Source organism: Gossypium raimondii, chromosome 12, assembly GCF_025698545.1.
Source record: "Gossypium raimondii isolate GPD5lz chromosome 12, ASM2569854v1, whole genome shotgun sequence".
Lineage (NCBI taxonomy): Eukaryota > Viridiplantae > Streptophyta > Magnoliopsida > Malvales > Malvaceae > Gossypium > Gossypium raimondii.
The window spans coordinates 53,653,423-53,670,517 of NC_068576.1; the positions used below are offsets into that span (position 1 = coordinate 53,653,423).

At 34.6% G+C, this 17,095-nt stretch overlaps 3 protein-coding genes across 5 annotated transcripts; 2 read left to right on the forward strand and 1 right to left on the reverse strand.

Moving 5' to 3' along the window:
- The first annotated feature begins 212 nt into the window (after positions 1-212).
- Positions 213-7,268, forward strand: LOC105765209 (cysteine--tRNA ligase 2, cytoplasmic). Of its 3 annotated transcripts, XM_012584182.2 has the most exons (11): positions 213-1,073; positions 2,030-2,323; positions 2,535-2,788; positions 2,874-2,937; positions 3,373-3,534; positions 4,222-4,392; positions 5,187-5,468; positions 5,579-5,704; positions 6,133-6,351; positions 6,453-6,569; positions 6,659-7,268. In XM_012584182.2, the coding sequence occupies exons 3-11, from the start codon at positions 2,559-2,561 to the stop codon at positions 6,941-6,943; spliced, it is 1,656 nt and encodes a 551-aa protein (XP_012439636.1). In that variant the 5' UTR covers positions 213-1,073; positions 2,030-2,323; positions 2,535-2,558; the 3' UTR covers positions 6,944-7,268. The 3 variants fall into 3 exon arrangements, with proteins under 3 accessions (XP_012439636.1, XP_012439635.1, XP_052481295.1); XM_012584181.2 differs by lacking the exon at positions 2,030-2,323; XM_052625335.1 differs by lacking the exons at positions 213-1,073; positions 2,030-2,323; positions 2,874-2,937 and having other exon boundaries at positions 2,645-2,788.
- A 2,449-nt stretch (positions 7,269-9,717) lies between these two features.
- LOC105765217 (heavy metal-associated isoprenylated plant protein 39) lies at positions 9,718-10,500 on the reverse strand. Its single transcript, XM_012584202.2, has 2 exons — positions 10,097-10,500; positions 9,718-10,015 (listed from the first exon to the last, which is right to left on the reverse strand). Exons 1-2 carry the CDS (start codon positions 10,155-10,157, stop codon positions 9,789-9,791), a joined length of 288 nt encoding a protein of 95 aa, XP_012439656.1. The 5' UTR covers positions 10,158-10,500; the 3' UTR covers positions 9,718-9,788.
- A 3,344-nt stretch (positions 10,501-13,844) lies between these two features.
- LOC105765211 (uncharacterized) lies at positions 13,845-17,090 on the forward strand. Its single transcript, XM_012584188.2, has 6 exons — positions 13,845-14,285; positions 14,364-14,932; positions 15,410-15,599; positions 15,695-15,759; positions 15,842-16,052; positions 16,143-17,090. Exons 1-6 carry the CDS (start codon positions 14,112-14,114, stop codon positions 16,509-16,511), a joined length of 1,578 nt encoding a protein of 525 aa, XP_012439642.1. The 5' UTR covers positions 13,845-14,111; the 3' UTR covers positions 16,512-17,090.
- Positions 17,091-17,095: the final 5 nt, after the last annotated feature.

Below are 17,095 nucleotides of genomic sequence, written 5' to 3' on the forward strand. Positions count from 1 at the left end.
TAATCAAGGCTGCAAGCTTAGAGGCGTTAGAGGATGGTATAAGCACGACTACATCTAGGGGTGAAAGAAATTTTTAGAATTTTACTATTTTAATCTTTATAATTTTTAAAGAATTAATTTAAATTTTTATCATTTTTAAGAGAGATCAAAGTACAATTTAATTTTATTAACTTAAAATTTTAAAAAATTTTAAGAACCAAAATGTAAAATTTTCTATTTTGAGTGCAGCCCTCTCACCCTTAGCTCCCCACTGACTACATTCTTAATGCTAACAAATAAGTAAATAAAACCCTAAAACCTTTTTTGTTGATATACTTACGCGCGTTTTCATCGCTACAATAATATTCCAGCTACAAGAACCTGAACATACAAATAAAGAATTAAAGATAAAAAGAACGGTAATCTAAAAGAACATAAAAACAATGAAAAAAATAGGATAACAAAATAGGCAGAAAGCAGCAATCTAGGGTTTAGATTTCAAAGCAAAAGAGAAAAACTTGTGCTCTTATCTGCTTGATGAACTGGTTTTTAAGATCGTCAGCTAGCGCGACAATCGCCGACGAGGTGTCTTTATTCTGACTCTGGCCCTGCTCATGGTCGTGACGGAGATCGTCCTCCTCTTCGGACGGCGGCGGTGGAATCTCCTCTTTTCCTTTAATTCTCTCCTGCTCTCTTGTTTCTTCCGCTCGGTGGGAACCCTTTAAAATGAAGCGGTAAATTTAAGTTTGAGCCAACTCAAGGATGTTCGGTCAAAGCAAAATTTTAACTTGGGATATTTTAGCCTTAAAACCTTAAATAAATAAAGCCCCTTTACTTAAGGTACCCAACTCAACCAAAACCAGAAGGTAAGCCCAAAAAGAAAGTTTAGATACTATACTCCCTTCCCCCTCATTCCCAAACCAATTCCTTCACAAAAATCCCTAAGTGCCTGCCGCTCACCACCTCCACCTGTCCAGCGCCGCTGCCGTGGACAGCCGTCTCCACTCCGGCGGCCACTTCGTCTCCCCCAAATTTCATCAGCCCTAATCCCAGTCGCCTGTTTCCTCTGCCATTTGCTTCCACTGTTGCAGTAGGTAAGAAATCTCCCTTTCCCTCTAATCGTCTTTTTTCATGTAACCCACATGCATTTCAGATCTGCAGAAACTCTCTATTTAAGCTTTAGTTTATATAATTACAATATTAGACCACTAACTGAAATAGTAAAAGAAAAAGAGAGAAAATCCCAATAAAAGTGATTAGAAATAGTAAAATAGGCAAAATATCACAGTTTCCAATTTGAAAAACTCAAAAGCCCCACGCTCCTTCATCGACCCTCCCCTTCTTTATGCATTCCCAAGTTTTCGAAATTGTTTAATTGAGAAGAAAATGGAGCATATATAATTGAGATGAAAATGAAGTTTAATTGGATAAATAAAATTTGTATGAAATTTCAAAGATACGGGTACCCCAGTGGGATAGCTAAGAGGAATATTCATAGTTGTCAAGGGAAAATGTGTCTCTATTTAGTAGTCTGTTATTTATTCTGTGAAATGCCTCCTATATGCTCAGAAAAGGCATATCTGTGTTGTATTTTAAGCTAAAAAATTGTTGATTGGGGCTAAATGGATTTAGGGAATGCTGAATCAATCATGGAAATGCCTCCCATATGGAAATGCTGAATCAATCATGGATTTTGGGAATGCTTAAATTTATTTTATGCTTTGTTCAACTATCTTTTGGTGATCGTTTGGTTGGTTGATTACATTTTACTATCTTTTGGTGATCTTTTGTTTGTTTCAGTGTTTCAATTTGTTTTCGTTTGTTTTATGAATGGCAACAGAAATGAAAATTGAAAGGGAAGAAATTTGTTATCAATGTTCATTTTAACCTTTGTCTGATTATTTCCTTTTTAAACATGAAACCAAACATCATGGCAAAGCAAATTTAACCTAAAATTCCCCTCCAAAATAATTTCTTTTACCTCATTATGCAAGTCTTTTAACATTACAACATACAAATCCCACACATTAAATCTAACTGCCATTGTCAGGCTCATTCACTGTACCTGCAGTACAAGGCCACTAGTAGCTGCAATCACTTGACTGAGTTACAACATAGAGCCAATACAGCATTCCCGTCCCAACAAAGTGAAGAAAAAACTTAATATGGGCCGGGTCGAGCCCGGGATTGGCATGTATAATCTGGGGCGGGTTTGGGCAGAAAATTAGGCCCTTTTTGGGCTGGGCCAGACCCATGCCTAACATGCGGGCCCAAAATTCTATCAAGGCCTGGCCCGGCCCATGATCACCTCTACCCTAAACTTAATGAGTCATGAGATTTTGAGGTATGGCTCGGTTTGTGTTGTCTGATTCTGCATCACTCTGCTATATTTGATTTTCTGTATCTTATCTTACTCTCTCTTATCCTAATATTTTAAAAGGCATCGGTTTAGCGGAAATGGCGAACTGTTATCGCTGCTAATTTATGTTACACTGCTATTTGGGGTGTTGGACGGAGTTTAAATCTGACATAACGCTTGTGCAAATTCTGTTTAGGGTTAGGTTTTTTTGCATCAAGCCATGGATCCCTCAAAGCAAGAAACAAACCAAAAAAAAGCTTCTAAAACAATGGCTGAGAAGGAAACCCAAGAATTCCAATTTGTTGTTTACAATACCATGACTCAGCAAAAAGAGGTTTTCAAGCCCAAAACCCCTGGAAAAGTTCGCATGTATGTCTGCGGTGTCACTGCCTATGATTTCAGTCACCTTGGCCATGCTCGTGCTGCCGTTTCCTTTGATGTCCTTTACAGGTGCATAATTTGTCTTAGAGAAACCCCTTATGCTTTTTTCCCCCTTTATTTTTAAAATTGGTTGCTGACTATTGGAATTATACAGGTACCTTAAGTATTTGGGTTATGAGGTTACTTATGTCAGGAATTTTACTGATGTTGATGATAAGGTTTGAATTTCTATTTGAGTGGCTCTTTGCTTTTGGTTTTTGGTGTTTTAGTTGAGAGCAATGACGTATTTTCTTTTTTTTATGTTGAAAGGATACTTATCATTTGAATCTGATGCATTCAACTTATGTATTTCTAATATTGGGGTGGGGAGTTGAAACCTCAACTTAATAGTTGTTTTCTCCTTTTGAGCTTATTGAATAATTATGTCAACAGTTGACGTTACAAGAGCTTAAAGACTTCTATTTGATATGTTAATCTGTTTTGAACTTGTTTAAGAGCATTCTTTCTGGAGATGTTATAGACAGAAAGCGTTCTCTTGTTGCTAATGGTTTATCACTTTTACTTTCTGACTAATAGTCCATCTCTCTTATGTCAACAACAATTATGTCTTTCTCTTTCTCATATTATGAGAGCTACTGATTGGACTTTTGCAGATAATCCGTCGTGCCAATGAGACTGGAGAAGATCCAATAAGTTTGAGTGATCGGTACTGTAAAGAATATAATATAGATATGAGTGATCTACAGTGCCTTTCTCCAACACATGAGCCGCGCGTTTCTGATCACATGGAGCAGATCAAAGATATGATAACTCAGGTTTCCTTCCTACTGAATATGCTAGTTTTATTTTGTAGAAATATGAATACCATGATTCCTCTCTGCCTTTAGCAATCTTGCATCTCTCTCTCCCCCCTTGTGGAAAATGTAGTGCACATATTTATGGTCGAGTTCACTGTTGCATCTCTATTACTACTTTAGGGGAATTTTCCTTGTATAATTAGGTTTATGCACATTTAAAACCCATGATACAACTATGTTTTTATGTAGGCATGCATAATGTGCATATGTATGTATTTGCATTAACAAAAGTATGATTCATTTAAATGGGTTATATTTGGTAATATTCTCAGATCGTTACCATATCATTGTGGTAAAAAGATATTATTGGGCATGTCATTGTCATGTACTGTATACTTGTAATTTATCTACATCTGCCCAATGATAATCAATGATGTAGCAAGGACCCATGCTCTGGTCTTAGAAGGCATTTAAGATGCTTCCCTTTAATATTGATCATGAAGAAGTAGAAGAGCAGTTTTTAACTTGCACCAATTCATATTGAACTGAAGTTGCCCAATTTAATTGTTAAGAGTTGTTGAACTGCTGAACATGAAGTTTATTACATATATTGCATTAGTATAACGTGTGAAGGGCTGAAGGCAAATACTTCATATGCTGTTTTTTAACTCCTTTCATAACTTTCTCTATAATTTCATCTTGCAGATTATAAACAAAGACTTTGGATATGTTGTTGACGGCGATGTGTTTTTTGCTGTTGATAAATTCCCAAATTATGGCAAGTTATCTGGGCAGAAGCTGGAAAACAATAGAGCGGGTGAACGTGTTGCTGTTGACTCAAGGAAGCGTAATCCTTCCGACTTTGCATTATGGAAGGTGCAAAACCTACTAACTTACTAGTAAACTTTAGGGATGTAATCAAGCTGAGTCTAGCCTATAGGCTCAAGATTCTTTCCTTTTGAAATCTTGAGGATTGAGGCTTGATCGTGGTGGACCTTTAGTTTATGTGCTTGAGCTCCCTTCAATTAGGTTCAGTTATTATTAAATTTATTTAAGGAGTAGGTATTTATAGTGTGTTCATGCTTGTGACTTTTCATCTAAGTTCTAAAATTTGCCCCTCCCAGAGTTGCTGTACTGTGCGTAATCTGGTCAAGCTATAAAAAAAATTACTCAAATTACCATTGCTTTCTAATGTCTAGCTGTTGACTGAAAAAACTACCGCATAAACTCTATGGATGGGACTTTAAATAGGCAACTATATATAAAGTACAAGCTAAGTTACCTGAACTTTTCATTTTCTCTATGGTACTTGTGTTCAACACCTATGTCCGACACATTTAGATAAGGAGGTCTTATCCTCAAATTATATGGAAACTTAAAAAAAAACAGTGAGCATATCTGCATGAGACGCGTCTCATTGTCCAACATTCATCTGAACTCTAGGTTACATAGAGTACAAGGATGACAAACCCTAATTACCAGATAACCAAAATTTAAGACTTGCAATTTAGATACCCCTCCCCCTTCAATAATTATGAAACATTTCATTGAAACTATTGTTGCACAAATTCTAATGTCAAAATTTCTTCATCCATTCTATTTGCATCAGTTACCTGCCATATATAATGTTGGCATAATTTCCAAATTCTGATGTTTAATAATTGTTTCAGGCTGCAAAGCCAGGTGAGCCATCTTGGGACAGCCCATGGGGACCTGGACGACCTGGGTGGCACATAGAATGTAGTGCAATGAGTGCACATTATTTAAGCTTCAAATTTGACATTCATGGAGGTGGGCTTGATTTGATTTTTCCTCACCATGAAAATGAAATTGCTCAAAGTTGTGCTGCATGCGAAGAGAGTGATGTAAGTTATTGGATGCACAATGGGCATGTTACTAATAACAATGAGAAGATGTCAAAATCTTTGGGTAACTTTTTCACAATTCGCCAGGTAAAGTTGGGGGTAATTATTTATTTGATTTTCCTCCCCTCTGATTCTAGTTGCAGAAGTATTCTCATACGAGCTTCCTTTTTTGTGTTAAATTATTTGTTTTCTTCTAGATTACTGAGAGATATCATCCACTGGCTTTGCGATACTTCTTGATAAATGCACACTATCGTTCTCCTCTCAATTACTCCGTTGTTCAGTTGGAAGGTGCATCAGATGCTGTTTTTTACATATATCAGGTTTAAAGCTAATTTCACTGCTATTTTACTTTGCAATAGGCATATAATGGTCAGAATTCAGATGTCTTAGTACGGACAGTGATCTGGCCTTTTAGGCTTAAAATTTGTTTGTATCAATTGTCTAGGGCTTGTATACTTTGTGAGGTGTCATGGATGCAGGAGCGTGCCTCATTCCATTTCTTGGAGTTCAGCTATATTTTAATATTGGCCTCCTTTTACCACTTAACATTCTTCTATAATTGATTAGATTTGCGCTACTGGTAGATTTGCCTCCAGGTTAAAAATTCCTCTAAAGTGTGCCGAATTATTTGCTGAGTTGACCTGTGATCCCAAGTTTTTTCTAAATTACAGACTCCAGGCAAATGTACCTGGAGTTAGTTTAGATTCAAGTCATTCGGAAAAGTATCCTTACCTGCTTTGTTGTACAGACTTTGAAAGATTGTCAAGATGCTCTATTGCAACTACAAGAAGAAATGCCCAACGATGGCAAACCAGCTCGGATTAGTCCGGACGCCAAGGAATGCATTAGCAAGCTCCGCAATGAGTTCCAGGTGAAAATGTCAGATGACTTGAGCACTTCACTTATACTGACTGGTGCCTTTCTAGAAGCTTTGAAGTTGGTAAACAATTTGTTGACCATGCTAAAGGTATTTGTTTATCTTTCCGAATGCTAGTGACTCTCTTTTTTATATATATACAAGTCTATGCCAAGGAAGATGAAAATATATTTTCTCTTTTAATGTGGCAGAAGAAGCAGCAAAAGCAACAAAGATTATTGGTAATTCAATCCCTTAAAGAGGTTGAGAAAGAAGTTACGAAAATTTTGGATGTTCTTGGATTGCAGCTACCTTGCTCTTATAACGAGGTGACGGGATTTACTTATTAAATGATGGTACTGATTCGTGCCTTCTGTAAAAGTTTTAACACTAAAGATGATGAATTTCTACTAAACAGGTTTTGCTGCAATTAAAGGAGAAAGCATTAACGAGAGCGGGGTTGGTGGAAGATGATGTGATTCGTCTAATTAACGAACGAGCTGAAGTGAGGAGAAACAAAGACTTCTTGAAAAGTGATCAGATGAGAGCTCATTTGCAAGCTAAGGGCATTGCACTCATGGATGTAGGCACGGAAACAATTTGGAGACCTTGTGTTCCTGTTCAACAAGAATCGGGAATAGTGCCATCAGAGGGCCAGAAGGTCCCTCCCAAGCCTGAAACTGCAGAAGAATGCAGATCTTGATTCAAGTTCACCAAAAAAAACATATTGAATTTGCTTCGTAAGGTGGTTTTTATTGTCAAAACAAGTTGGTGGGATCAAGGCCATTTCTAGACAGTTTTGATTCATAATTTATAAAATGTCTTTCCGTTTCTGACCTAATTGTTACGGGAGAAATTGTTTACTAATGAAGGTGGTTAACAGCGAATTAGGTTAGCAAAGAGAGTTAGCAGCAAGTTGAAACGGTGCTCTAGGATCAGTTTTGACAGCTGTATACTAACAGCTGTAACAGCTAATTAGCTGATAGTTTTCTTTTCAATATTTGGTGAATTGAATCTGTTTCGTCTCATTTCTCCCTTCTCTCTTCTCCTCTTGCTATTCTGTTTCACCGCTTCTCTATTTTCTTCACAATTATCTTCTTCTGTTTCTTTTCTCCTCCTTTTCTTCTCTCGAATTTCTCTCGTTCTTTCCTTCTATGTCAGTTTCTGCTTCTCTAGTTTGTTCCGTAACACTAGTAAACTTGTATAATGAACCAAGTTCTCTCACGATTTGATTGATTGCCTTGTTTCTGTTTGGCCTTTAGCTGCACAGACAGTGAGCCAGATTTTTTTTTTCTTTTCTGAAAACAGTACTTTAATAGTGTTGTATACCGGTGCGTAACAGTTTTTAAAAGTTTGGTACAGATGGAATTACCCCAGGATTATCACAAAGGTCAACTCAGACGAACTCTTGCAGAAATGTAGTGGCTATTTTACTACGCTTAAGCAATTTATCTTTCAGAATTCTTCTCTCTTTTCTTGCTCAAACTGTAGTCGATTCGGTTAATAGTAGAATCAAACTATTATTAATTGAAATGTTAAAATTTGTTTTTTTTTTTTTTTCAGATCGAATACGAAAGTCATTAAATTATTTAAAAATTTTCATTTAAGTCAATGAACTATTCGATATTTTTATTTAAGTTATTGGATTATCAAGTTTTCTTTTTTAAAGTGTACCTAGTGAGCTTCAAGCGATGATTCAACAATCGATGCAATTAATCAATACTCATTAACAAATAGAGAAACATACATTAGATCCAAGTTAATCGACGATTAATGTTAAAGATTGGAGAATAAAGTTATTTGAATTTTGATTTGCATATTCATGACACCTAAAATTATTTTATATAAAATATTAAATTGGAGAAGAGTAAAGGAAATAAAACTTTCAATTAATACAAGCGGCACAAAAAAACCCATTTAGTAACAAATTTAATAATACAATTATTTAAATAAAAATTTTGAATAATTTTACCCAATAAAGACTAAGCATTATAAACAAATAAATATTTAACAATAAAATGCGTCACGCTCTTATTTATCATTTTACACATCAGTTTTCAACTATCAATTAAGTTTTACCAAACACTTTTAAATAAACAGTTAATAGAACCAGTTGGTCAATCAATTAATAGAATCAATTGATCAAACTAGTTATTGTAATCAATTATCAACTATAAACTAATTGCCAAACAGGCCATAGTAGATTCAAGCAAAATGAAAGCGGGTAATATTATTGGCATGTTTATTGGTAAGATAAAGTATTCAGAAACAATGCATGCTTTTTTATATAAAAATAACTCTAAAAGTTTCATTATTTATGAAAATGACCCATCTTCAAAATAAAATACGAGAATGATTTGTTTTGAGCTATAAATGAGATAGTGCCAATGAAATCAGCATCAACCCATACATCATGCCAATAATTGGCATTTTGAATTAAAAAATATATATTTTCGGGTGGTGCCAACGAAATTGGCATCACCCGTATTGATACTCATATCCATTCTTCTAAAATACTCGTGTTTTTCCAAATAATTTTTTTTAAAAATTTATTATTTTATTAGGTTTGCCCCCTCCTCCAGCTTTTTTTTAAACCCAAAATATTTGATTTTTTTAGTGCCAATCAATATTTTTCCCCCCTAGTGTCAGATTTTTTATTTTAAACCCACAAGGATTGATTTTTTCTGGTGGTATCAATATGATTGGCGCCACCAGTATATTTTTGGCCCATAATGTCAGTTTTCTTTTTTTTTTTTTATAAATCTCACCCTAATTTTTATTTTTTTCACCCACTCACCCCAATTCTTTCTTTCTCAAATTTTTTTTATTATACTATCTATTCTATTTAGAATCTCGATTTTCTTATGTGTAATTAAACATTTAATTAACATCATTAAAATAATTATTTTGGGTTTAAATATTTTTCAATAAAAGATTAACTTCAAATAAAAAATTTGAAGTATTCTTTTAAAATAAATTATTTTGAGAAAGAATTTTTTTAAACATAAAGATTTATTTCGGGTTTAAAACTTTTTGAATTACTTTTTAAAAAAATAAATTATTTTGAGAAAGAAATAATTAAGGTGAGTGGGTGAAAAATAAAGATTAGGAGAGATTTTAAAAAAAGCTTTTACTGCCAAAAAAAAATCAAATATTTTGGGTTTAAAAAAGTTGGAGGAGGGGACAAAAACTATTGGATTGGCGTGATCTAATAAAATAATAATTTTTAAATTTTTTTTCTTTAAAAATACAAATAATTTAAACGAGTAAATACATGTATCAATACGGGCGACTAATTTTATTGACACCACCTAAAAATATATATTTTAATTCAAAATGGTAATCATCGGCACCACCACCCATTTACTAATCTCAAAATGCTAATCATGTAAATACATGATGCGATGGATTGATGCTCCACCACCCATTTAGTGCTTGAAACAAATTATTTTCGTATTTTATTTTGAAGGTGAGATATTTTTTATAAATAATGTATTTTATTTTGAAGGTGAGACATTTTATAAATAATGAAACTTTTAAAGTTATTTTTATAAAAAAAAAGCCGACAATACAAGCTTCAAATTTTGATAATCATTTCTTTTTTTCACCCTTCTTTTCGTCTTCTTTTCATCTTTCTTCTCTTCTTTAGCAGGTCCCACCGTAACAATGTCTACTTTCCCTATTTTCTTGAGTTTTTTGGCAATGGCAACCGTGTCCATCTCCCCTATGACTGTCAACTTTTGCTCCTTCACATCTGCCGCGATTGAGTCAACCCCTGTTCATCACCCAAACACGTGATGTTTCATCAAATCAATTTAGACCCAAAAAAAGGGGGTGTTTTCTTGATTATTATTACCATATATGTCGGCAACAGCCTCTATAGCTTTCTTTTTTGTCTTTTCGTCGTTCATGGTCATGATTTTCAATACCACCTTCTGCAAATTCAATGACTAAAAGCATTTAACCAAAAAAAGAAATACATTTCTGATGAGAAAACTAATTCTAAAGGGAAACCAAAGTACTGAACCAGGAATTCAAGGATATGCAAGACAAAACTAAGTTACGGTTTTAATGAAACTAAGCCTGTTTCATATTTATATGTAGGACTGCTGTAACAATGGCTTACATCAGCCATGATGAACAATGACTGGACTTTTTCGTCCTTTTCTTACAAATGTTGATCCTATTCATCCAGTGATGTATGAATTTAAAACATCCCACTTAATTTCTCTATAGTATTTGTTGCTGTTCAAGCCATAGCTGCCATCATACTAATAATTAGAACTGTTCTATATTATTTTTATTTTGGCTTAGGTTCTGTGTTGCCAGCAGTAGTCCAAACCGACATCCATTGAAGCCGTTATTGGAAGCTTAGTAAGCTTAGCCTCTAAAAACACACAACGCTTTAACAAAATGAATCATAGAAACAAGATTGCACCGAACATGACAACAAAGATGTTGCTGTCATTTGCTGACTCTTTGTAGCCACGGGTCGAATGAGTCGAAGTATTCACACTGAATCAGGAAGATGAAGTAATGAGATTGTTATTAGATTGGATTAATGTGATTTGGAAATGAATTAATTTTAATCTAGAAAACAATGTAGGTGCTTGACTTCATCAGACTTGCATTAAATATGGTATTGACCCACCTGAAATTTCAAATTTCTCTCTCTTATTATTTTAAAAAAATCTGGGCTACCTTATGTCTTCAAGTTGTTGTCACCTTACTAATATTTTTAGCCAACTTGGGCTCTTCTCCGTCCCTCAGCCCTCAGGACCCCCAAACTTATGGTAACCAAACGTACTCTTTTGTAAATAGGGGCCCAGTAAATTTTTGCTCCTGCGAATTTAAATTATAAATTTTCTGCAGAGTTCAACCATATAACAATTTTACTATTTTGGGGCAACTTTATTTGCAAAGATTAATAATTAGGCCCTTTAGATTCGTGATACAATATGTTTGGTTGGACTGAATAATTTATTCAATTTTCGAAGGTGATTTTTTAGTTCGATTAAAAGAATAATCTATTCGGTTAAGTCTAAGTGACAATAATTTTGAGCATTCCCTAAAATGGTTGTTTCCTACTCAAAAGGAATAGATAATAAATAAAAAAACTATTTCTTCAAGATACTTTAGAATGACCCTTGCTCACCTTGTTGCCACGAAGAGTTCCATTCATCGTCATCGAAATAGTGAACAATGGTAAAGATGACAAAAGGTGGCAACACAAAGAATACCACCCAAAAGCCAATAGCAACCAAAAGATACAATAAAAGGACAGCTTTTTTGGGATTTTTGGTAGCAAACTTTAGACTTAGATTTAGGTTTTTAGAGTTTGATTTAGCAAAAGATGAGTGGATAATTGGAAAATTGAGAAAAAAAAAATCAATTTGTGGTGAAATTTTGAGGCAGCTACTGGCAGAGGATGGTGAGGTTAGTTTAGATATCAAGAAATAATGGCGGTTCTGAAAAATCACACAATCAACTGAAGTTGTTACAAGAGATTATTTTAGTGTTAGTGTTATTTAAGATTATTTTTCAATTGAGAAATAAATGCATAATATTATTTTAAAAATAATAATTCAATATATATTAATAAAATAAAAATAAAAATATTTATCCAAGTAGTATAGGTGTCAATTACCAAAATAACATCAAATGTATTGTACTTTTCTGATTTTGCCACTGCTGATAATCATTTCAATTGATTTTTAAAAAATAAAAAGTAAAAAAGTAAACAAGTTGCATATATTTTATGCGACTAGCCACAATATTGTAATATAGATTCACAATAATACTAATTTTTGAGTAACTTTTATTAAGTAATTTTTTTAACAAAGTTTTATGGTGGGGTCAATTGGCTCTGCCACTAGGTACTAGACCTGTCCATGGGCCGGGCGGCCCGATAGCCCGCTCGAAATATGGGAGGGTTTGGGTAAAAATATAGGCCCGAAATATGGGTTTGGGCAAAAAACGAGGCCCGTTTAAAAAATGGGCCGGGCTCGGGCTCAACTTTTTTGGCCCGGCCCGGCCCGGCCCCAATATAATAAATATATATTTTTATTTTTATTTTTTAATTTTAAAATACTTTTAAAATATTTTTTAATTTTTTTATTTTTAAAATATTTTTTTGTGTTTATTAAAAATCGGGCCGGGCCGGGCTCGGGCTTACTCTTTTTTTCCCGGGCCGAGCCTGGGCAAAATTTCAGGCCCATATTTCGGGCTGGGCCGGGCCTAAGAGTCGGGCCAAAAATTTTTCTGGGCCCGGCCCGGCCCATGGACAGCTCTACTAGGTACACATAGTGTTCGAGGCATAGACACTAGGTAGACGGAATAGGAAGTTCAGTTAGAACTGAAATTATTTGGGTTAAATTATAGTTCTCCTCCATCTATTGTATATAAATAATTAGTATGATTAATTATTTTAATTATAAAATTTATGTCAAATTTTTATTAAAATATTTTTAATTAGCAATTAAGATTTATAAAATCGGATTGGTGGTTGCATTGGTTAGATCATCGATTCTTAGTTTAATCGATTTAGTCAATTCAATTGAATAATTTATTTAAAAAATAAAAAAATATTGGACCGATTGCCTGGTTCAATTGGTTTGTTGATCAACCGATACGATCCATTGTTCCAGACCGATACCCAAATCGATTATCAATCTAATCGGTCAGTTCAATTATGAAAACAGTGCTAATGACATTATAAAATATCTACATTTCAAAAACAACATAGTTGGAAATAATACTTTTAAGAAAAAAAAATTCATCACAAGGTTTAACTTGAATAATTAAGGGAATTATAAAAATAAAGCACTAAATTATACCAAATTAAAATACAAATGTTAGGTTAAATTTTACTATTAGTCCCTATATTTTACAAAAGTTACGAATTTAATCTATATACTTTAAATTTATCGTTTTTACCTATTGTACTTTTCAATTTTAAAATTTCAACCATCACCAAACAATAACTATTAAATTTATTAAGTTTTACTATTTCTAGAATATCTCATACGGTAAACATATTATCATATGTGCTCACACATTACTTAGCACTCACTAAAAATCTAGTTAATGGATTAACAACTATTATTTACATCAAAATTGAAATTTTAAAATTTGAAAAGTATAATGACTTGAAATGATCGATTGGAGATTATAGACTAAAAACCTATTATTGTTCACATACTACAAGGTTAGTACTTGAATTTAACCAATCATATTTAGTGTTACTATTTGGATAAATATTAGAAAGTACAACGATTAAAATTGATCAATTCGAAAATACAAATTGACATTAACCAAATTAAAATATAAAGGTTAAATCCACAATTTTCGTAAAGTAAGGGACTAATAGCATAATTTAACCCAAAGGCTATACTCCATATTTGAGCATATTAAAATACAAGGACTATATTCCATATTTGAGCATGGTAAAAAGACCAAAACCAAAATTTACCAATTATTTAAATTAAAAGTAATGGAGAAGCATTTGCCATTATGTGCATAGGAAAATTCCAATGGTCCCCAACTCACCTCCAATTACTTTCAGCCGTCGGGCAATTGTCAATGCGGAATACCATTATGGCAATTTTAACGTTTAAGCAAAACCCCCACTAGAAGATACCATGGGTTTTTTATGGAGGGATCTAGGAAATTCATTCTTATCTCACGCTCTCAATTATCTCCTGCACATTTCTTTTGTCCATTACCTTAACTCACATTGATCTTTACCACAGTTCACTTGGAACTTGTTCATTACCCTTCCTCTTTGCCTTCATCAACAAGAGATTACTCTACTAATAATCACACACAAATTGGTGAAAGAAGCAGCATTTTCTTTGGTTTTTTTTTTTTTAATGTTCAGTAAGGAATCCATGCTGCAGAGATCTGGTCTGGCTAGACATTTCTTTGAGAAACCTTCATGGCGGCCTCCTCCATTGAAAAGAAAAACTCCAACTACCACTGCTTTTCTTGTCTTAACCGTTTTTCTCATGGCTGCTTTTGTTACATATTCCTCATGGATTGACACTGTAAGTTCATGTTAGGTTCTGCAAATGTTTTTACTTCATGTTTAGTTGAGTTTTTTTTTTTTTTCTGTTTTTTTGCAGTCTGGGGTTTTTCTCGAGCATTCAACGGACAAGACTGTGGTAATATCAGAGAAACCAAAAGTTGCAGTACGGAGGATTGAAATCCCACTGAAATGCACCAAAAATAAAAACCAGACACAAACATGTCCAAAGAATTATTACCCCAAGACATTCCGAGCAGAAGACATTGACCCTTCATCAAACCCTGTTTGCCCTGATTATTTCAGATGGATCCACGAAGATTTACGGCCCTGGAAAACATCGGGGATCACCCGGGACATGGTGGAAAGAGCTAACAGAACAGCCACATTTCACCTCGTAGTCAAAGGAGGAAAAGCCTACGTTAAAAACTTCAGAAAAGCCATTCAAACAAGAGATGTTTTCACCATCTGGGGCATCTTACAACTCCTCAGGAAGTACCCCGGAAAGCTACCGGACCTTGAAATCATGTTCGACACTGAAGATAGGCCGGTGATTAAATCAAGGGACTACAAAGGACCGAATGCAACAGCCCCACCACCATTGTTTCGCTACTGTGGAGATAAAGAAACTTTGGATATAGTCTTCCCTGATTGGTCCTTCTGGGGATGGTAACGCTTCCCTTTTTTTACAATTTACAGCCTCATCTCCTGTCGTTTTTTTCCGTCCTGTTTTTCCTCTTTGTTGCCATTTGCATGGTATAATACAGAAAATCACACTCGTCAGTTCTACTTGTAATTCGAATGCCAAATGGTATTAAAGGTAGTTTCGGTTGCATGCTTATAAAGGGGTCCCCTTTTTCATTGACAAGTGGTCTGCCATTTTTAGGCATCTGACAACACCTGTAAAGTTTTGAAATGCCTTGGAATTTAACTATTCGCTGAGCCTGCTTTCGCCTTGTCCCAATTTCATTAGTTATTTTTTATTCATTTGTACATACAGAACAGAAAAGAATATGTCAGTTACACACTCAATAAATTTCCATGTCAGTTTAAAATTAAACCAAAATAAACCTTATTTTTTCTGCATGTGTGTTTTTAAGACAATTTTGTATTAATTAACTAAAGGGTATTTTTTTTGTACTTCAGGGCTGAGATAAATATAAAGCCATGGGACAGCATATTGAAAGATATTAAAGAGGGAAAGAAGAGGGAATGGATAGATAGGGAACCATATGCCTACTGGAAAGGGAATCCATTTGTGGACGAGAAAAGGCAGGACCTTCTTAAATGCAATGTCACTGGTCAACAGGACTGGAATGCTCGCCTGTTTATCCAGGTGGAAATCAAAATGCTATCATTGTTAACATTTCTCAGCATAAAGCCTTGATCTTTTGTTCAAACAAATTTTAAATTAACAGGCCTGGTTTGCAGGACTGGATCCTTGAAAGCCAGCAAGGTTTTAAACAATCCAACGTTGCAGATCAATGCACATATAGGTTTAATTCTGGACCCAGAACAACATTCTTGTAAACTCTTTAGCTATCAATTTGTAAATCTTTTTCTTTGGTGTTTATGTAGGTACAAGATCTACATTGAAGGGTATGCATGGTCTGTTAGTGAAAAATACATTCTGGCCTGTGATTCTGTTACATTGATTGTACAGCCTGAGTTCTATGATTTCTTCATGAGAAGCATGCAGCCTGTGGAGCATTACTGGCCTATAAGGAATGATGACAAATGCAGATCCCTTAAGTTTGCTGTGGACTGGGGCAACAATCACAAAAAGAAGGTACCAATTGTACTTAATATTTGAATTATGTGATGTTGTATTTTGGCATTGCCTTTGTTAAACCTGATAGAATATTAATGGATTTGGCAGGCACATGAAATAGGAAAAGCAGCCAGTAGCTTTATGCAGGAGCAGCTAAAAATGGACTACATTTATGATTACATGTATCATTTGTTAAATGAGTATGCCAAGTTGTTGAAATTTAAGCCAAGAATACCTGAAGGAGCCATGGAGTTGTGCTCAGAGGTAATGGCTTGTCAAGCAGAAGGGCTCGAAGGGCGAAAAAAGAAGTTCATGATGGAATCATTGGTGAAAGGTCCTTCAATCACAAATCCGTGTACCTTGCCACCTCCTTATGACAGTCGAGCTCTTGCAGTATTTCTCAGAAGAAAAAATAACTCAATATTGCAAGTGAAGAAATGGGAGAAAGGTTATTGGGAAAGTCTCAACAAGCAGTAGTTGATGCCTGGTTTTTTCTCGTTTTCTTTTTGTCATGATGAATCTAGACAACTATACTTTTGGTTTATGTCCAAATTTAAGAAATACATGGCTGAACCCTTTACAGCAACATGGAAGAATACCCCCGATCAATCAAGTGAATTTGTCGAGTCAACTATGCTTCGATTGAAACCAAGATTAAGACCAAGATCCATCAATTTATAAAGGGGACTATAGATAAATAAAGTGGTGATTTCAGACAGGTCTGGCTTCTATTGAATCGGCCGGATCATTCAGACAGATTAAGGTGGATCAGTTGTAGAATCCTTAAATAATGGTACCTTCAGCTATGCTATCAAATGGGGATGGAGGAGTAAGAGAAACAGGAAGAGGCCTAAAATAGATGGAAGAAGCTTGCACGGTTGCACCATTGGGTTCTTGCAGCCTGTAGGGGTATTTTTGGGTATGTGGAACTCTGTTGATTCTACCTCCCAATAAATGGCCTGTTTCTGGTGTTTTGGATCACTTTATTGTTAATTTTCCCTTGATTCTTTACTGTCTCCACAAATATTCTCATACAAATTTCAGTTTTGACCACAATTCTC